Genomic DNA, 22106 nt, shown 5'->3' with positions numbered 1-22106 from the left:
TCTCTCTCTCTCTCTACCTGAAATGCACATTTACTTTGGCATTTCAAGCAGACATTTTTGGATTGCAGCTACTTTATCCTCCCAAGAGTTACATGATTTATTTCACAGGTCCATATAGCTGGAAATATTACATACAAGGTGTAACAATTTAATCTTGACAGAGAACTCAATAGGAGTTAGTTCTGATAAATATGAAAAAGTAATTACGACATGTAGTCATTTAATCGTTATGGTTATTTTCTCTCAGTGAACTTGAGGTACACCTTTGATGTATGTTCTAGTATCCTGATGCTTCGGTTTCCTGAAGAAATTTGACTCTCTTTAAAACATTTTGTTAAATTAGTTTTAATGTTCTCAATACCAGGACTTGAGCTAGATTATTCCATACACTACAGTGAAGAATTGCGGGTCTTATGGCCTTGAACATCAGCATCTCAGTTGCCCTACAGTTTTCATCTTAATTTCCACTTAGATTTATAATGGTAAATTATGAATTATATTTATAAACAGGAACATAAATCACCTTGGTGAATGCTAATGTATTTGGCACAGCTAATGTATCCCAAGATGTTTTTCTCACTGTGCAATTCTTGACATATTTTTAGTATCACTGGTATGACATAAAATAATTAATCTGGTTAAGCCTGGGCAGATAACTTTGTGGAAAAAACTATTTTTCCAAAACTAGTGTTTTAATGTATATGAACATTTTCTAGTTCTACACAACTACAAAAATCAGGTCTTAGTGACTATTAGATATGTGTTTAATGATAATAGCAGATACATTTTAACCGTAAAATATCTTGGACAATATTTTAAAACACATGGAAAAAATGTACTGTACTATTACTGTGTTAGTCATTATTTTAGCTTTCATAATAAGGATTTTATTATATATTGCTTTTCCACTACTTGATTCAAACTTAAGGAGCTATATTTTTGATTATACTGAATGTATCACTAATCCAAATATAAATACACTTAAGGAAGTCACTGAACAAAAATGTCTAGAATATAAGATTCATTTAGAAATTTTACGCCAAAAAGCTTTCAGCCGAAGGGATTTTGAAAGTGGACCCAAACATGTTGAACAGCATTGTAGGTATGTTGTTAAAAATGCCTTTTCATCTCTTCTCTAAATGACAAGTTTATATTTGCTTTGTTACTTAATAATAAATGTGTTACGATACATTTTCATAAATATCCAAAAAATACACACATTTATTATGAATGAAGCAGTTTTATTGATTAATTTACACAAAGCCAGAAGTGAACGCATTGCTCAGTAATGTGATTGAGATTCATTGGGTAAGATCAGTGAACAAGATAGAAAGTTGGTATTATTCAGCAAGATCTTAACTGAAATGAAAATTTGGGAACTTGCTAACATATTCATTATGATCTAGTTATAAGCATCTTTTTCAGATTTTGGTTTACTCTCAGTTACTGAAGTATGGAAAACACCAAATAGTTTTGTTCCATCTGTTGGCGTGGCCACTGTGTCATCTTCTTCTGAAATGCCCCTCGAAAGTTTGTCTGAAATGACAGATAACATAAATAAATGTGTGTATTTATTTTAGTACATCAATTAAATTACGTAAAAGAACTATCTCCAAACTGGACAGAAAGAACCTTTATGATTGAATCATACAAGTCAGGACACAAAATGTACACAGGACTATTCAAAATGATTACTTGTGTCTTTTCCAACCAAAACACCCCTTCCTCTCAGAGTTCACCACTCTTTGTGAATCATGGGATGTCCAATGTTTTATGTTCACAAACATAATAATACAATATGATGTTATCAGTTTGCCTTAGTGTGCTGGGGGAATAATTCTAAACCAAACCAAATCATAATACAATTGTTGGACAACAGCCAAGAAAGTGGATGATAAGTTTTTGTTTTTGTCCCAGAATTCAGATTATTTATTCTCTTCAGCTCACTAAATGGACAGTCAGTCTCACTGGCATCAAGGGACAGAGTTTGGATGTACTTCAAGGGTCAATGGCCTTAGCCGCCTACTCACTTGTGGACGCGGTCAAAGTCTGAATGTAGTCAGACCAGAAAGAGCATTCGCTTTTCCTCAGCTCCTTGCGATTCTGAAGGGACACGCCAAATTCCTTGTAGTTATCTCCAGTAGGGTGTGCCAGAAACCGAGACCAGGGTGGCAAAGTCTCGCTGAGGGACAGTCTTGAGAAGGAGTATGGGTGGTTGGGGTTTCTGGAGTAAGAAATATGAGACTGTAAACCTAAATGCAGTGCATTCTCTACCAAACAAAGTGTTGCTCAAATGTTTCGGTATTTTAATTACTTTCCTATTGGGAAATTGTTACTGGCGCCCTTTCTTTAGTGTTTTTTTCTTTTGTAATTATATAAAATATGATCATCTTACCCTGACTTAATAAAATTCACCATATAGTGCATAATCTGTAGGGAAAGGCTTCTCTCTCTCTGAGTGAACAGCTGGCGAGTGCTGTATTGGTGAGGATATCCAAATACAAGCTGAACATCCAGAGGGACACCTAGATCAAGACTGAAAGAAAAACAAATAGAAAATCTTGTGAGGCATAATGAGATTGATATTATATAGTAAAACTGGGGATGTTATTTTACATACAGAGAGGAAACAAGTACACAAAGGAGGGGACATTCTTCTATAAAGGTCTTCTGGGAAATCAGATCAAATAGTCCGCTGGAACTGAACAGAAGCTAGAAACCTTTTAAAGGATACTGGTGTTAACTTTGTTATTACCAAAATAAATATTTAGAAATATCTGATGCTCCTCTAACAACCTAGTAAGCACAGTGCTTGGATGGCAGGAATTGGTAAGAACAGAGGAACTGAATATAAACTTTAAAATTCTGCCATTTGTTTTCATCTGATATTCACCTTTTCCTTCAAAAAAATACAGATGGGTTGTTTGTTGGCTAGTCAGCTAGAATAGATGGATATATACTACCAAGGCATGTTGAAAAACAAAATCAGATTCTCTTAGTTGGGGTCATTACTTCTGAGGATTATTAGTGCACTTCTGAGATCTGCTAGTAGCATTTAAAATAAATCAGTCATCTTACTATAGGTTGTTGAACTGTTCTGGCATGCTTCTTAAGTTGTGACTCAGTCCTGCCAAGAGCAAACTAGAGCACTGTTCAAAGGCACCACATCAGAAGATAAAATCTGTTCAATATACTACACTGACTTGAACCTTCAGAAACAATACTGGATTCACTGCAAAAACTACCAAATAAAATGCAAGATTAGTGAAGGAGACTGCTCCTCACTCCATGGAGTTATGAAAATCTGTTCTTATGATTGCAATTATGTTTAGTACAGGGAATGAGACAAAAGTCCTGAATTACTGTAATAAAGTACATAACTGCACATGCTTCCTCTTAGAAGCTGAAAAGTATTAAATGAAATTGATATTTTGTGCTCAAATCTTAAATTGTAACATTATTCGTCTTTGGTTCAGATCTAATAAAAAGATGCAGGCATATTCAGTCACATTTCATAGAGAAAAAACAACAAGTTGCCACGTCAGATTGTATGATTTTAAAACTCATAACCTTTATTTGGATGCTGTTCTTCATTGTGTCTCATGGGAATTTTTCTCTGCCAAAATCACCTTTCCTTCCAAAAGTGATGCATGTATTGAAGTTTCAGCTAAACCCATCTGTATTTTATTAAAGTCCAACTGCAACCACTTATATAAGGAAGAAAATAAATCAGCATACATCCTCTGTTTTGTTCAGTGCTCTCAGACATTCCTCGCTTGAATAATCCCACTATGGAAATACAAAGGTAATGCTCTACACTCTTTTAAATTATGCAGAAAGAGCTGATGACAGAGATTGCCAATATCTAAATCATGCAAGGACATTTTCTCCACAATGACTACTCACTGCCAAACCAACCATCCCTGAAGTACTAACCAACTCACAGCAAACTGCCTTTGCCTCTGACTGTTCAATCCACCTGTGGACGGTGTGAACCTGATATACTTGGATTTTGCTGAAATGCAACATAGTTTCGAAGCTCCTACAATTAAGACAATACATTATTTTATGTTACAAGAAATAAACAGCTGTGTAGTTAACAAGACTGACAATTGTTTCTTTAAAATTCAAATTGAATCACCATGTCTGTCAACACTTGGAGTCAACAATGGAGTTATTCTGCAATTTAGTGATTAAAGCGTCTATATGATTTTACTTTTTAGTGCATCTTCTAGAGATTTTTTGAGGGTGATGTCACAGAGTTAGGGACCCTGGCTACACATGTCATATGACTTGGTATGGCTAAATCACCAGATGGCGAAGGATAAAAAAAGCTTATTTTTAGTATTGCATGTACACTTATCCAAGATAATTCCAAGAGAAATACCACACACAGAGTTAGTAATAACATTCTAGCCATTGTTTAAGTAACAAACATTTCAGATGACTGTTGTGGAAAACTTCAATCTTTTTGGTCATCCACATCAATCATGCTATTCCACAGGCCGGGTAATCGAAAAAAACACCAAAAAATAACTAATTCCTAGATGAGTTCAAGAAAAAATAAGATGCACTTCTCAGTAAACTCTGTGTACAGTAAGCAGCTAAATGAGCAGGAAATGAACTGAAGTTCACTGTGTCTGCAGCAGGGCCTGGCCGTCCGTGTCCTTGTCAGAGAAGACCTGATTGGAAAAGCAAGTACCGGTTCAGATGTGCAGTGTGCTATTCATTCTCAAGAAAGGCAGCATGTATAGAGACCCTGCATTGATACCTTAATTTGAAAGCTCTCTCTCTCTCAGGGACTTAGTGAAATTGTTTTTGGTGTGAGATTTGGCAGTTGAATAATGGCCCAGCCCAGCTCCTCCGTTGCAACTTGAGGTGACTTGAAAGTTTTATGACACAACCAGATACTCTTTCTGTACAGCCAAATATGAATATGACACCTTGTAGTGCAACTTACATAATTAAGTCATGCTTAAAACTCTTAAAAGGGCACATAGCTGTTTTGTATTATAATGTATATATGACAAGCAACCAGTTACGCTTGATTGATGAGCACAGTATGGGCCACAGGGGAACACAATTCACAGTCCAAGAGTAGACCTTAAAACAACTGTTGCCATTTTTCAACTTTTCCAAGAAGCTTTAGGCACTGCTGTGAGGGAAAAACATGCATGCAAGAGTAGGTCCTCGCATTAAAGATTAACTCTATGCTTTTTCACTGTATATAATACTTTCAACCACCACAATCTATATTAATTATCCCTGATGTAATACCTGTTACTTTCTTAACTTGTGCTTCCATTGTATTAGATGTATAGGAATCTATAAGCAAATAATCTACATTCAGACAATTTTAACTTTCAAATAGCCTAAAAACTTGGAACTTTATGTCTTAAATTTAAATTAGCTCAGGTCTTGCAATACAAGATTTCAATTAATAACCAGATTCATGATCATTCCTTTAGTTAACATGTAAACTGCTCTTGTTTATGCTTTCCAGGGAAGGAGGGCACTGATTTGAAGATCTCAGTTTGTTTGATTTTGGTTGAGCCATGGAACCTAACACCACATGGAGAGCTCTTCAGCATGCTATAGACACTGAAATACAGGCCTATTTCATTAATGCAAAATGTGCTGTGTCAGGTCAAAGTGAATTCTTTCAGCCAGAGAAATGGTCAGTGGAAATGTGATGCTCTTGGCAAACACCCATGGGGATGACAGAGAGAATTCCTGAGATAAGGTACAGGCAAAAGTATGTGAGGAATGTGGGAGAAAGTCAGATACTTCCAATAGCCTTGAATTACACACTAACATCACTGGTATCTGACACACACAGTGAAATTCCCTACAAAAGCACCCTTATTGAAAGCATATGACTTTCTTAGCAAGTGCATTTCCATTTTTATCACTTAAATTCCTCAACACAATCCTGTGGGTGCCCACTAGCCATAATTCACTATCTACAGAGTAAACCGTACCCTTCCAAGCTATTCTGCATCTGTTATTCTGTAACTGTTATTTCTTTGATTATCTCCTGCTGTGTGTGTGAATATATATATTTATACATACACACACACACACTTTTTTGTAACATTAATTACAGACATGCACTAAAATGACCAAAACATTTATCATTATCCATGAAAACTACATGAAAAAATAATGACACTAGTGAAGTCCTGTTACTCTAAGCTGTTTTGAGAACGTCAGTCTTTATAACATTGAGGTATCAATCTGGATTTAAGATGACATTTATGTCAAAATGGTTTTAAGGGTCACCTCCACAGGCCAAATGCAACCCAGGGGGCTGTGAATACTGATGTAATGCATTAAGACATTTGGATGTTTCACAATATGTGGTTTCAAATCACATGAACCTGAAATACATGTGTTATTGACAGAGTGATAAAAGTTGATTTGATCCACAACCTAAATCGGAATGACCAAATACATGTAGAATGTTCTAAATGAATAACACATGCATGCAGGTGTTATTCCTTATGTAGTACAGTAAACAGGGCCAGCCCTGGACGTTCTGCCGCCCTAGGCAAAAAAATTAAAATACCGCCCAACCCCCCGACAGGTGCTGACGGAGTTTTCTCCGTGGTTCCCATGGTGGGGGTGCTGACGGTGTTTCTATCTCGCTAGCGGGGGTGCTGACGGCGTTCGTAAAAAAAAAAAAAAAAAGACCTATGGATGGACGGCGCCCCTAGCATTTGCCTATTCCGCCTATGCCACGGGCCGGCCCTGACAGTACACACACACACTATGTCCAACAAAACACACAGACCTACACAAATCAATACACAACTAATTTACAGTCAACTTCAAGTTTATTATTGATGAATTCTTCTGTTGTCTATTTTAGTATTGTCCTAATACATTATTCTTTAAACAATGAGGACAAAATTATAAAGCAACTCAAACTAAACCATCCTTTTCTCAAGTTGAAACAAGATGGAACAAACCTGAGCAGAGAGCAGTTATCAGTAAGGTATTGTTTGAAAAAGAGAGTTACATTAGTTTTCTATACTGCTTTTAACCTATAATGTTTGTTTTGTTTCTGGCTGTGACTTCAGCAATCAGACATAAATGACTGGTTTCCCTTATTTTCAGGATAGGTACCTTGCATTTAAAATATACCTTCAAAACTGCATCATGCTGCATTTAGGCTAAAATCTTGCGATTGGAAATGGATAAAGATCGCTCTTGACAAAAATAAATATTTATTATATATATATATTTTTTTTTTGTCAAGAGCAATCTTATATATATATCTAGATTGCCCCATTACTGCATGTGTCCCCAATACATACATGAATTTAGCCTTACAATAACCCAAACACATATTTAATCTATTATCCATTAAACCTAAAACAATCAAAGAGTACAATGGCAACTAACAATAGTTATCTCTAATATAGTACACATATAAAGTATGTCACAAAAATAATTGAGTAGAAACCACATGTCCAGATATAACTCAATGGAGATATAATATGTCATATAAATTATTTTGATTGAAACATGTATTTTATGTGAGATTTTAAGGCAGCTTAACTGACTGACTGACGAATGACTCTAAAGTCATTTTCTGTGGAACAAAATGAACCTGTGACCTCAATTTCACTGGGTTAAAAAAACTGTTTGGGGGAGAATCCAGCCTTGTATTTTGTTTTGATAAGAAGGGTGGATGTTATTTTGCATGAGGAACAGCATCTAAAAAAAAAAAGCACCTTTAAAAAATAACTATAATCGTCAAGTAATTTTTGATCATTCGGGATAATTATGTTTGTGTTTGTGCAGTTCACCAGACGAGCTGGCTGGTAAAAGTGGTTATTATGAAGTAGGCTGGAATTATAAACCTCACTTTACGGTTTCTTCCCATGCGCTGACTGCTGGCATTATTTTCCCATTTCAAATACACAGACCTTATTTTAGACAGGTGTTCAATCATAGCTCATGATCCTTTAATTATATTGTTAATGCTAAAAATTACAACTTGAGGTTCAGACCACTTTCTTTGGAAATTCAAAATTGGCCAATATGTTTTGACTCTCATATCTCTTTAAAGCCATATTATATACAGGATACCTCTTCTAAAGAGGGATAAAAGATCTGTGGTTTAGAAATGATGTAGATATGAGAAAACCAAAAAGGTCTTAACACAAAAGATAGGTATTTGGCTCAAGTACAAGCATAACCCAAGGTTCTAAACACCTTCTAATCACCTAGAACTATTTGTGCAAAGAAGTACCTATTAGTTTCTCTCCTAAATACTATTGCACTCAATTCCCATGTCCAATCTGGTCCTAGTGGTTCAACAAGCCAAATATAGAAAGAAGCATTAGAGGCCTTTTCTTTTACTGCTACTTATGCCTCACAAACAGCTAAGAAACTGTGCTTTAGATAGATCTGTTCCTTATGTGGGTCTTGTTTTGTGCTGGATTACCTTAATGGATAGTGAAACTAAAAACAGAAAAAAATAACATGCTGTCATAAGTAATCTGCCAGTATATACGCCTGACCAGAGTATTGTTTGTTGTTGATAGTGTTCTGTGGGGCCAAAAACATTGCTCATATATCACTATCACAATTAATAAATCACTGGCAATCAAGTTTAATCATTGGAACATGGTGAAAATATGAAAATGTTTCAAATTAAATATTTACTTAAGCCAGAGATTTTAAATAAATTAAATAATCAAAAGGTCTATGTGCCAAAATGTCCATGATCTCAAAGGTAGTTTCATAGATGCATATTAAATGACACATGACCACTGCATTACAGAAATTTCTCAAGGGGGAAAGAGAAAACTGTGGTGAAAGCATTGGTATTTTGACAATGTGCCTGCTGGTCTGGAGAGCAAGGGTAACATTCACCCTTAAAGAAATCTGAAAAAAAGCTTTATTATATGTGTGTATTACAAGAAAATATGTCACCAAAGGCATTAATTAAAAAGTTTATACTAAGTATGGTGAATATATGTCCATATTTGCATTTATGTTTTTCTAATCAATCAGTCAATCAGAATAAAGAAATAGAGTAATTTGAGTAATTCACTTTTTAAGACGCCATATGCAGAAGATGATGTTGGTGACTAGTGCTGAATTTGTCCATCTGTGTGTTGTTGCAAGAACTTATTTAGCTTTCATCTCAGGTAAGGAATAAGAAAATATTTGTACAATTTTCCCATAAGAAACAAAATGAAAAAACTTTTGATAGTAGTGTCACCTGGTCTTACTGATGCACAAGACATAGCCTGCAGCAATCACAGTGTGTGTGAATACAGGCGAAAAAATATGATATTCATCTTTTGTTCGTAAAATCTGTATTAATATAATATTTTAGGAAAACATGACACTATCAGATCTGATGCTCAGTATATATCTTGGAAGAAACACTACCAGTCTACACCCATGGACTAAAGGTACAGCATTTGCTATAACAAAAGAAAGATCCAGATGATTAAGTGCATTACCTGTTTTGAGCTGTATTCTCCGGCACATGATACATGAAAACATTGGATCTGGTGTTGGCAGCCCAGAAACTGGCCATCCTCAAAACAGGACATATGATGAAGAGATCTCTGAAAAACAGACAACATTGTACTGTGTTAAGAAAACAGGTAATGAAAAAAGTGAAAATATAGACTATAGTTTATGTAAAGTTCAGGACTCAGGTGTCTTTTAAGCTAGTGAAGTCTAAAAACTCAGCTGTAATAGCATGCTGACCGATAGGGTGTAATCAAGCCGTGCAATTTGAGTCTTTTTCTTCATCTCAGTATGTAAAACTAGCTCCAAGGCTTCCTAATCTAGATCTCTAGTTGGGACACCAAAGGTGGAAATCAATCAATAGTTTTCTATAGGCTATACTAGCCTATACCTTGGTCAAGACGAGGTCTCTATTTCTTCTTTGAAAGCCCCAAGGCTTTCTAACCTAGGTCTCAAGATGGACGTTTAACTCTCATACACCAAAGGTAGAAGACAATACTTTTAAAGCTTTACATCATCCTCCTCCCCACTGCTATGTCTGAGTACACATTTCCACTGCACAGTGAGGACTATAAATACAGCGTTTGTGTTACACCACTTAGGTGTGTGATGTATTTATATAGCATTGGAGCCCAGCAGCTTGTGTAGACTGGATCAAGTTCCCTGCCAAAACAAATTCAGCTGGAAAGGCCTTAAAGAGGAGATTTGGAGACTGATAAGCCAAAGACACTGGCAGTTTCATTCAGGGTCCACACTGTCTATGACTGACGAACGGGAGAGGAGAGTTCAGTGCAAGTTCATTCTCAAGATTATACCAACACTTTGTGGTTTGAGAATACTTAATCTGTTTCCAAAAACTTTTTTTATTTGATGTAAATTATATTTTATTATTTTTATTATTATAATGTTGGCCCAAATATGATATTAGAGGTTATTAGGATTTATTTTAATAAACTGCTCAAAAAAATTAAGGGAACACTTAAATCACACATCGGATATTGATGAATGAAATATATTAAAGATCAAAATCTTTACTGTACATTGTGTAATTTGTTGAGAACAAAAGGACGTAACAACGGTCAATGGAAACCAAAATCACCAACCGACTGAGGACTGGATTCAAACTCACACCGAAAATCAAAGTAAACAACTGGCAAATCACAGGCTGTTCCAACTTGTGTGAATTTCATCACAGCAACTCATAATGTGACTCAGTAGTGTGTATGGCCCCCACGTGCCTGTATGCACTCCCGACAACGTCTGGGCATGCTCCTGATGAGATGGCGGATGGTGTCCTGGGAGATCTCCTCCCAGACCTGGATCAGGGCACCAGTGAGCTCCTGGACAGTCTGTGGCTCTACTTGGAGGCGTCAGATGCACCGATATGTAACATCCCAAAGGTTCTCAACTGGATTCAAGTCTGGGGAATGTGAGGGCCAGTCAATGGCATCAATGCCTTCATCATCCAGGAACTGCCTACACACTCTGGCCACATGAGGCTGGGCATTGTCCTGAACTAGGAGGAACCCAGGGCCCACTGCACCAGCGTAAGGTCTGAAGGGTCTGAAGATTTCATCCCGGTGCCTAATAGCAGTCAGGGTACCGTTGGCTAGCACGTGGAGGTCTGTGTGACCCTCCAAGGATATGCCTCCCCAGACCATCACTGACCCACCACCAAACCGGTCATGCTGGATGATGCTGCAGGCAGCATAACGTTCACCACAGCGTCTACAGACTCTTTCATGTGTGTCACTTGTGCTCAGTGTGAACCTGCTCTCATCAAGAGAACAGGGCGCCAATGGCGGACCTGCCAATTCTGGTGTTCTCTGGCGAATGTCAATCGAGCTGCACAGTGCTGGGCTGTGAGCACAGGTCCCACTAGAGGATGTTGGGCCCTCATGCCACCCTCATGGAGTCTTTGGTCAGAAATATGCACACCAGTAGCCCGCTGGAGGTCATTTTGTAGGGCTCTGGCAGTGCTCCTCCTGTTCCTCCTCACACAAAGGAGCAGATACCGGTCCTGCTGTTGGGTTGATGCTTTTCTACGGACATGTCCAGCTCTCCTCATGTAACGGCCCATCTCTTGGTATCTCCTCCATGCTCTTGAGACTGTACTGGGAGACACAGCAAACCTTCTTGCGACGGCACATATGGATGTGCCATCCTGGAGGAGCTGGACTACCTGTGCAACCTGAATGGGCTGCAGGTACCGCCTCATGCTACCAGTAGTGACAACGACACTAGCAAAACGCAAAACTAGAGAAGAATCAGTCAGGAAGGATAAGGAGAGAGCAATTGTCTGTGGCCACCACCTGCAAAACCATTCCCTTTTGGGGGTTGTCTTGCTGTTGCCTCTCCAGTGCACCTGTTGTCACTTTCATTTGCACCAAAACAGGTGACATTGATTCACAATCGCTTAGGCTTCCTAACTGGACAGATTGATATCCCTGAAGTTTAACTGACTTGGTGTTATACTCTGATGATTACATGTTCCCTTAATTGTTTTGAGCAGTGTATAATAAGATAGATGTATCATGTTGGCAGTAGTTGCAAGGTAGGGAAGATGCCTTGACTCAGACGAGGGCAACATTATAGATAGTATAACTGTAGTATTTTGTCCAGTAGGTAGAAGTGTGTACACTTGGGTTATTAGTTATCAAAGGCAATAGTCAAACTGCAACCTCCAGGGACATAAATGGAAATTGGGCTTCAAGGCATTCAAAATAGAAAACAGGAGACAATTATTCACACAGAGAGGCGTCACAATCTGAACAAACTCCCCAGTGATGTGGTTGAAGCTGAAAATTTGGGAAAATTTAAACATAGACTGGATAGGATCCTTGGGTCACTTAGTTATTAATGGACAACAAACGAGCACGATGGGGCGAATGGCCTCCTTTCATTTGTAAACTTTCTTATTTTCTTATGTAACCCAAAACATTTTTAAACAGACTATGTGATTTGACCCTAAAGAAAATGTCAGACTGAGGTACTGGTTCCAAGTTCAAACAAATTAGGACAATTAGCAAATTTGTCTCTTTGCAAATAAGCATGTACTTTAGTTGTTCTTATTTTATTATCTGCATTGTATTTAAACTGCTGAGAAGCAATTGACAAAATATAGAAATGGGAAGGTCAAGCAAATTAAAAGGTGGTCAAATTTACTCAAATAAGGTAAGGGAAAAATCAGACAAAGCATTTTTACATCTGTTTTTCAGACAACCAGTTATCCACTATCACCAGCTATTGCAAAACAGACCACACTGAAGAAAGCAATGTGCTTTGACATGCAATTTCTAAGCTTCACGTCGAATTTCAAAGCATCCAAAGTAGTAATACATGAGCATAGCTCCTGTTCTACATAAAAGCTAGTTGTTTCAAATAAAACTTTCTGAAATCACCAACCACCACCATAAATACAAGACATACTTTTTTTTTTTTTTTTTTTTTAAATGTCAACCAAAATCACAACTTTGTTATATGACTAGTCTAAGCCGGTGCATTAAATGACTAAGTGTATGACATAAAATAATTGAACTGAAAAGGTAAATTAAACCCTAGTTTACTATATACTTACTACCTTATACCTTGGTCAAGGCTAGATTTGTATTTCTTCTGAGAATTAAATTAGTTTTTTTAGCATGAGCATCCCCCCTCCAATGAATAGGTTACAGGTCAACACACATTACTGCAGTCAACATTTTGTGAATGCATATACTATACAACTGAGAAGAAATTACAACATTGCTGTGAATGTGATTAATTTAAAAAAAAGTACAGTTTGTGATTAAAAACATTTAAGGATACATTGAAAAACATGGTTGGGTTTAATGGTAAGAATGGATCTCGGCACAATTAGTCTTTTGTATGCTCAGAAATCAACATGGATAAAAGCTAAAAGAACCAACCCAAAAAACTAAGAGAAACAAAATTATTCATATGGTCCATTTTCAAGCTTTAAAAATCAATTGATACGGTCTCTTTGGTTACATGTTATAACTTTAGACAATTATGCATTTACTCCAAGGTTAAACTCTCGGGCCCGGAAAGAAAGTAAAGTGCATGTTCCAATTAAAACATTTATAAATATACTCTGAGTTAAATCAGCTTATGTTTATCCCAAACTTATAGGTTGGTTAGCTTGGAAAACCACACATCCATGGGTGTGTTATCCGTGGGTCAGTTTGCTTCTCTTGTGAATATGACACCACCCATTATGTGGGGAAAGGATGGTAGCCACAATAGAAGTGTGCTCTGGAGGGCAGCTGCGTGATAGAGGCTTGAATCTGCATAGACCAAGAAAACCCAGCGCTAGCTCTTTGAGAGGGAATAACAACAGAGCAATAATTTCAAACACATCCAGTGACATGTGAATATACTGCTCATCTGGGGGCCTGCTTTGTGTGATCCAAATGATTCATGTCAGGATTTGTGTGCACAGACAAATGCAAAACCTGGGATAACAAATGTATTTAATTAAAAATAGAGCTGCAAATATGTATGTTGCACCTGTTCATAATCTACGTAGTATTCTTGCATTTCGTTGTCTCGAGTTATATTGTTTAATATCTCTTATTTTGCCAATGATTGACAGTACTATTATGATTAGTTTTTCTTTTAAGGGTCGGGCTAGGTTTAAGGTTAGGGTTTCATAATTACGGTCAACTTTTGATAAGGTTAATTCTATTAGAATAAAGCTTGTTTGGAAAGTGATTTGGAATTACTGAAGAAGCAGAATAGAGATATTTAACCAGTATATATTGCTGAATGTAATTTGTTTAAAATACGACTTCATAAGAAATAATGCAATTCATAGGTATTGACCTCTTTAGCTTCATTCTTCGTTTTTTGTATGGGTGTGTGGTATTTTGATTTTATTATGACGTGTTAATTCCTGACAAGCTCATATTGTAGAGCAAAATCTCATGTAAATGGACTTGTGGGTTATATAAAAGCATTTTTACTGATTAATGGTTTAGTGTTTAGGTATGATTTCAGCTTCTGCTTATCTTTTTATAGTCACTAATAAGGCAACAGTATAGCTATTACTGAAATTGCACTCCCCACAAAACCAAATTAGAAGGAAAAATTATTTAACTTCCCCAAAAAAACCTCCCCTTTTTATGTGGAATTAGCAGCCGTCATAGATATTGGCGTAACCTCAGAGAAATTCACATAAGGTCCCAGCCCATTCATCACACGTTGTGGTTCAGCTATAAATAATCATCCCTTTTGCAGTTTGCCTTGGGAACAAGGGCAGCTTGGGGCCGATCATCAAGTGCTTCTTTTAAATCCCCGATAAAAAGTAATGTGTTTATTCCAGTTACATTTTTTGTTTTGTTTGTAATTCCCACAGACCTTGTAAAATAATTAAATTGCTGAGTGTGATTCCTACGTGTTTCCAGAAAGAGGTGAAAAGGAGTTGCATGCAAGAAGACATGTTTTAAGGAATGACACACTATTTGCCACTGAATATCACTCTTTGCAAGGGAATGACAGCCCATTGTAAATTAAAGCAGTCTGTGCTGTAAAACAAAAAACAAAACACCACAGCATAGCATTAATCCACAAATTGTTGGCTTTTTTCCCTAAAAGAATCCCCTAGCCATAGGGTACTATTTGGAGACAAGGTATTTTAAGACATAGGAATAATGAAAAAAGGGTCCAGGCAAAATATCACTACAAAATAATACTGGAATAGAGCAGCAGTTTTACTACAGTTGTGCCATATTTCATTAGGCTTACAGGCTTAGATCCAAGACTGTGATTATTTTCCATAGAACATATTAGATTGCTGTTGAAAACCTGACTCTGTTTTTGTTCCATTTCAGGCAAAGTAAGAGGCAGGGTGATGATGATTCCCAGAACTTTCATATAGTCAGGGGCAGTTGTTGTAGCAGTATATCACATCATCATCCTCTGAGAAACTGGCAGAATAAATCTTAGGTATAATGGCATTAAGCAGAACAGTACTTTCTACTGCAGTTTAAAACAATTTACACTGACCTGCTTTGTCAAAGACTTAGATTTAGAAATGTAGTAACTGCAAACTAAAAATCGAAAACTGCTCAAGAAAAACGGTCTAAAATTATTCTGCATGTGTGAGTATGACTATTTGTTTTATTTCCAAAGTTACACACACATTTCTTTGGTGAATATAAATACTGCATTGACATACCTTACAATGTGGCTAGAATAGTGCAAGGTTACTCAAATACAGTTCAGATGCTTGAAGGATGTGACTCACCATTTATTATTTCCTTAAACTAAAAAAAAAATATACAAATCCCCAATTAAATACATAAATGTGACTGAACTTTATGGTACTACATATTCTTGTACATGTTTTTGTATACATAATAGTCACTATATGAATTCCCTTTTTTACAAGAATATAATATTTGAAGTCCATGAAACTAAAAACAAAAGTGAAGTAAAACCATGGCCAGACTATGGGAATAAATCATGTGACTGCAGCTGCTCAGCTGTAGCTGTACAGTCTGTCTGCCAGTACATGGATATACCAAGCTTCTTGAGCCATTTCCCAGAAACTCTTGCGATATGTTGTGGTATTTCAAACACATTAAATCAATTTATTTAGTTATAGTCCAACTGCATGTCACTCACGCTATTAAAGACCATAGTAACTGGGCTCTCAATGAACAGAAATACATAAATAATAATCAGCAAATAAACTGAAATTAATAATAATAATAATAATAATAATAATAATAATAATAATAATAAATAAATAAAACTGTCACCCAGCTTAAGCACACCAATTACTTTCAGTATTTCTTATTTTTTTTTATATGTGGATTTTTAATGCAAGATCCATGTATACATAATTTGTGCTTATTTTGTTTGACAATAACAGTTCTACAGAGATAAACCTCACATCACAATGGATTAAAATAATCATACACACTGCAGTTTCTCACTAAGTGGTTTTTAAGTCATTTCAATGTTCCACTCCAGTTCATTGTAGGTTCACATCTACTTTTCTACAGTACCATTATTATGATACCAGCCTGCTGGATTAAGCTACAGATATTACAGGACTTCTTGTAGTAATTAAATTATTTTTCCACTCTTCTTTGCAGGGCATAAATAAGAGATAAATACTATTGGTCATAACGTGAAGCTTCTTTCAATGTGTAAACAGAATCTAAAACAAAACAAAACAACTGCTTCAAAGTCATAATTGAATATATTCCAAGCTACAAATGGTTAAATAATTGTACTTGCTCATTTTATATGGTAGGTTGTAATAGTATATTCTAAACTAGGAGAGTATTTTTGACACCATTACAAAAAGGTTTATCCAGAGTTTATTTTAGTCTAAACCAAAATGACTGCTTCCTTCCTCCTGACCATGAGTGCGACCTCCATTCAAAGTAGCCTCCAGTTCACCAACTGCAGAAAACATCAGGTTCTATTGTATGTGTTCATGAATAGAAATTCAAGAAATGAGAAGGTAAGTGTATCATCTTGAATCTTGGTAGAAAATGTACATTTTTAATTTCACTGAATCATGCAACAGTTTTGTTTTGCACTCATTAAGAAATTCTCATGTTTGCTCATTTTTCATACCTCTGCAGAAATTTGCTTTCATTTTTACAACAGTTACACAGCTACATCACTGGCTGATATAGTAGGCTTGGGTATATGCTTTTTTGCATAAAGAGATTTTATGAGGCATTACAATACACTTTTAGATTATTCCTGTAAACATTGCTTTCTTTTGACTTCAAAAATATTTCAAGCAGATGCCAGTAAAGATGTATTTCTTACCTTCAGGTAAACTTAAGATTCCAAGAAAGCTACAATGTAAAATCACCTGCTTGTATTTAAATAATCTGCCATTGGTTAAAGCATCTGCACCATTCACTTACGAGCAATCCCTCTGTCTCAATTACAAACAAACATGTAGAAGCATAATAGGAGCACAAATGTTTTTAGCATTTTCTCTGTATACACTAATGCAGCCAGCTAAACATTAAGTACTTGATTTAGCTCCTTACCGTGTAGCATTTTCCAAAGCCCGTGAAAACACATTGTAGCCTACAGGAGAGGGAGAGTGTTGCAGGGAATAAAACCATGTGGCTGCATCTTTGACAAATGAATTGCTGTCGTCTCCACCCAGAGAGTTTGATAAAGCTTCATAGAAGGTTGTTTTGCTGTTGGCTCTCCCTTGTAGTTCTTCAAATTTCTATATCAAATAGAGAATCAACTTAAATATTATGCTTTAATGCTGGAAGTGTTTTGCCAAGTAAATTATACTGTGCCAACACTGGACATGACATATAACACCAGGGTATTGACAAGCATGCAATGAATATACTGGGAACTGATACTGGCACAGAGCTGTATGTTAGGAGTAAACAAATGTTTCACATTGGCAGCAAATAACAGACTGCTATCAGTATTGGAAACTTTATCAGCATTGAAAGTGCAATATAAGAATATGAAAGGGGAACTCCACTGAAAATCCAAAATTTTTCAGGTTATTTTCTGATATTCCCAATTGACTTTCCTCAAAGCAGCTCCAGAGTTAGCACCCGTTTGACATCATGGCCTATTTCTCAATCTCTGATTTCTGGTACAAAGAATGAGACGCTCACTCAACAGGATATGTTCCTACTTATAGAATAACCTGAGAAAACATGGATTTTCGGTGGAGTTCCCCTTCAATGAATCCATACATTTGGAACTTGTAGAATGAAATGTATATTTACGTGAGTGACTAAGCGTTCATAACTTATAAAATTTATATTTTGTCTTTATATAATACTAGCTCCTTCTGTAACACAGGGCTGGATCAATTTGATATTGAAAAGTTAATTTAAAAGCATGTAGAATTCAACATTTAACCATTTAGGAATATGTTCTCACCTTAATATTTTTTGCCCTGCTGATCAGACCATCTTCCGCTGAAGAGCCAACCATTAAGTCAGCATGGTGGAATCGTGATCCTTGGAAGGCTGAAAAGGGAGATTCTTGGACAGATATCCCATCCACAACTGGGGCCCATGCCTGGAATGGCCCGCTGACAGCCAGCAGCTATTAAAACAAACAGGATTTTAGGCTTCTAAAAACCAAATTTCAGGGGCCCCTTAGTAGAAAATTCTTTGGAGGAAAAAAGGGAATTGATGTGTAACATACATTGAGCAACACTCTGCTTTTCTTGCTATGACTTCCTTAACACTGCATTACCCTACATTTCACATTTTTTTTAATTTCCATTAGCACTATTAAATGATCTCTTTCTCACTTCAAATATCAAACCAAATGGTCTCTTCACATGACAATGATACAAAGAAAGCAGCAGATCAAAGTAGCAATCAAGGAAAACAGCAGATTACGCCATCTATGCAAACAGCACATATATTGAGCACAGTAAATTCAGCTATACATACAATTACATTAAAAGGGGTAATATGTAACTGTATTAATAGTAAACTAAAAACAGAAGATGTGAAAAAGGTTAATGTATTTACCGAACCCAATGATCCAGAATGTGATATTGGAGAAAAAAAAAAAGTGGAAAGTGGTTTCTTGGCGTCAAAGGTTCTCACTGACTATTATGTAAGGAAATCTGTAATTCCAACATTACATGTTCTGGCACACATTATCTATTTAAGCAGTTCAACAGAACTGCAATAAAACAAAATCGGGGGGGGGGGGGGGGTGTAGTTAAACTTTTGGTTAAAAAATAAATACAAACAAAAATGTGTACAGTTTGTGATTAAAAATCTTCAATAGCAATAGCATTTTTCCGTACAACAGCAAAAACAATAAAAAGTCACATTGCTTGCCAAGAAACATTTAACAGGTTTATATAATCGTGATGCTTTACTAAATAAATAGACCTGTATATTTGGCAAACCCTGCTCCTTCAGTTATACTGCTTATTTTCAGAGCACAGACAGAAGGAACTGACAGCAGGAAGCATATTCCCAGCACATCAAGGATGTGGTTGGTGCACAGACAAGTATGAAACTTTTAATATACATTTTGCATTTAAACAACCAACTCTGTAATGCAAAGTACCCTACATTTAATTTACATTTGACATCATGTACATTAGATATGTACCTTCAACTTGTCTTTGCATTTTATTATGCTTCTGTGCATCACACTATAAGAGCTAGCTAGTTTTCTGGCAATGCATTTAAGTGAACTCTGACTAAACCAAATCAATTTATTTTCACAAATTACTCTATTTAACATCAATTCATCTGCTTTGAGTTTGATCACCACTGATGCATTACACCACAGTCATCAAAAGCAAAATAATCTAAAGACATATAAACAGATTTCACTGCTGATCTGGTCATGCATCTCAGCATAAAGAGAAGTTATTTCTTCTGGCTCATGACATACTTCAAAAGGAGACTGTGAAATGTTTAAACTGTAGTGGTACTATTACTGAAGGACAGCTAGAAGCAGGACCAGGAGAAGATATCCTCACATACTTATGTTACTGGAGCGAATTCGAACAGCTGGTGCACTTGCAAAGCCATGACTGCTGATATACTTCATTAGGCAAATCATTGTAATTTGCATATTCTTATTGTATTGTCATCCAGTGAAGTTATCTTTTATTAGAATACAATGCTGTGTGTGGACCATGCCTTACTTTAGTCTGAGCTGTATTGAGAGTCAGGGCTGGTGTCTCACGCAGGCAGGTTATGAGCTGTTCAGGATCGACAGAGGGGCAACCCACTTCATTGGCAAGAGCTTTGCTTTGCTCATTGGCTTTCGTGTGACTAACAACAGTGGCTGGTGAAAGTGCTGAACCACCCTGATAAAAAAGAAGAAACATATTTAATTAAATGTTTACATCTCCAATTTCCACAAAACAACAATGTGGTTTTCTGGTAGCCGTGTAGCTAAGCATGCAATAATTAAAACCATATAAAATGTTGACAGAATTCAGTATGCATTGTGCCAGTACCAAGTTTCCACTGCTGTAGATAAGGAAGAGTACATGTGCTCACTTATCACAAAAGTGTCTGCCAAGAACACTTGCTGTACATTTAAAACAACCAATTTGCTCATCAGAAGAAACAGTACCACACATTTCAGCAATGCCAAGAAATCCAGAGTACATTTTCTTTTTAATATACGTGACTTTTAAAAATGTGTACTTGTATGTGTAATTGTATCACTTAATTAGATCATGTGGGGAGATAAACTGTTCCTTGGAGCCTATATACAGTATTCATTTTTTGTTCATACATATTTATTAGATTAGTATTATGTGGGTTTTCCTTTAAATTTTATGGTGAACACATATAGTGTGTGTATATATATATATATATATATATATATATATATATATATAGTATGTATATGTATATATATATATATAAATATATATATATATATACATATACATATACACACACACACATATATATATATATACATATATGCACAACAGTGTTTTGTTAGAGTTAGGATAATGGTAACTTTATCTCGTATCTTTATCTTTAGAAGGTAGAAAGAATAATGTTGCTCTCCAAAACATTGATGTATGGTCAAATGATGGTCATATTGATTATCATTTTTTAAATAATTATATTATTAAACAAAACAGAAACAAATAAGGCATGTGGGAGGTTATGTCATGTCAAACAAGAAAACAGTAATTATTTTTAGTTGAACAGTGAAAACATTTCACATAATTTTAAAGCAAATTAGTTGTACAGCAAGCACAAAATTTTTTATTTGAAGTCCTCTGGCAGTATGAGTGATGTGTGATTTTTTCAGCCTTCCACCAAAACAGTACTTCGAAGCCAGTTTATGCCAGCCATAACTGCTATATGGTAAGAACTCTTACCCCAGAGACACAGAAATGACAGACAGTGTGCAGACTGGAATTATTTTGGTTGTCACAACAGATATTTATATAACTAAATTGCACCTTATTGCTTTCTGGATATGTGTTAAGGCAGCTGAAAAGCATGTGCTCAAACCAACCGTTCATATCTAATGGAGGAATAAAGAGGGACTGGGTATGGTATTTATAACTTAATTATCACCAAGTTACTCACTGAAGATTGAGACGATTCATAAATATCAAATTATATGGCCCATTAGTTTCCAAATCAAAACAAGCATTCTGGGCTGAGTGGCTTCTCTTGTGTGCATCCTTTCTTTTGATCTTATGATGTATATTGGCCTATTAGTAGGGTTGTTAATTTGGCTTTCTTAAGAGTTAAGAGCTATTGTGTTAATCCTGGTCAAGGAACTAACTCTGGCCTACATTGCAAAAATGTCTATGTATAGGTAAATTACAAGCTTCTGTAATGGTGGTTTAAAAAATAACAATACACACCATATTACAGAATCACAATACAATGCATTTTTGATTATCCTTTGAAGATGTTTGCATCAAACAATAGATTTTTTTAGCATGTTATAAAACAAATATATAACACTGTGCAAGTATATTAACAATTAAAACAGCTACAAAAACATGACTACACGTATATTAAAACAAAGTAAATGAGTAGAATCTGAGAATGTTACAGGAGTCATTTAAATAAATTTTTCTAGTTGCTTGCTCAATAATAATAATAAAAAATAAAAGGAACTAT

At 35.9% G+C, this 22106-nt stretch overlaps 1 protein-coding gene across 1 annotated transcript in view; it reads right to left on the bottom strand.

Annotated features, from left to right (window-relative positions):
- Positions 1–1235: 1235 nt before the first annotated feature.
- tg (thyroglobulin) overlaps positions 1236–22106 on the bottom strand; it is an 84037-nt gene continuing 63166 nt past the window's right edge. The window contains exons 42-48 of the mRNA XM_066714567.1: positions 20141–20305; positions 18394–18561; positions 17523–17710; positions 9486–9593; positions 2396–2536; positions 2031–2224; positions 1236–1536 (exon numbers count right to left, since the gene is read on the bottom strand). Coding sequence (XP_066570664.1) covers positions 1403–1536; positions 2031–2224; positions 2396–2536; positions 9486–9593; positions 17523–17710; positions 18394–18561; positions 20141–20305 — 1098 coding nt within the window. The 3' untranslated portion in view covers positions 1236–1402. The remainder of the gene's footprint in view (positions 1537–2030; positions 2225–2395; positions 2537–9485; positions 9594–17522; positions 17711–18393; positions 18562–20140; positions 20306–22106) is intronic.

Source organism: Amia ocellicauda, chromosome 10 (assembly GCF_036373705.1).
Source record: "Amia ocellicauda isolate fAmiCal2 chromosome 10, fAmiCal2.hap1, whole genome shotgun sequence".
NCBI lineage: Eukaryota > Metazoa > Chordata > Actinopteri > Amiiformes > Amiidae > Amia > Amia ocellicauda.
This window is presented reverse-complemented; position numbering and strand designations above follow the sequence as displayed.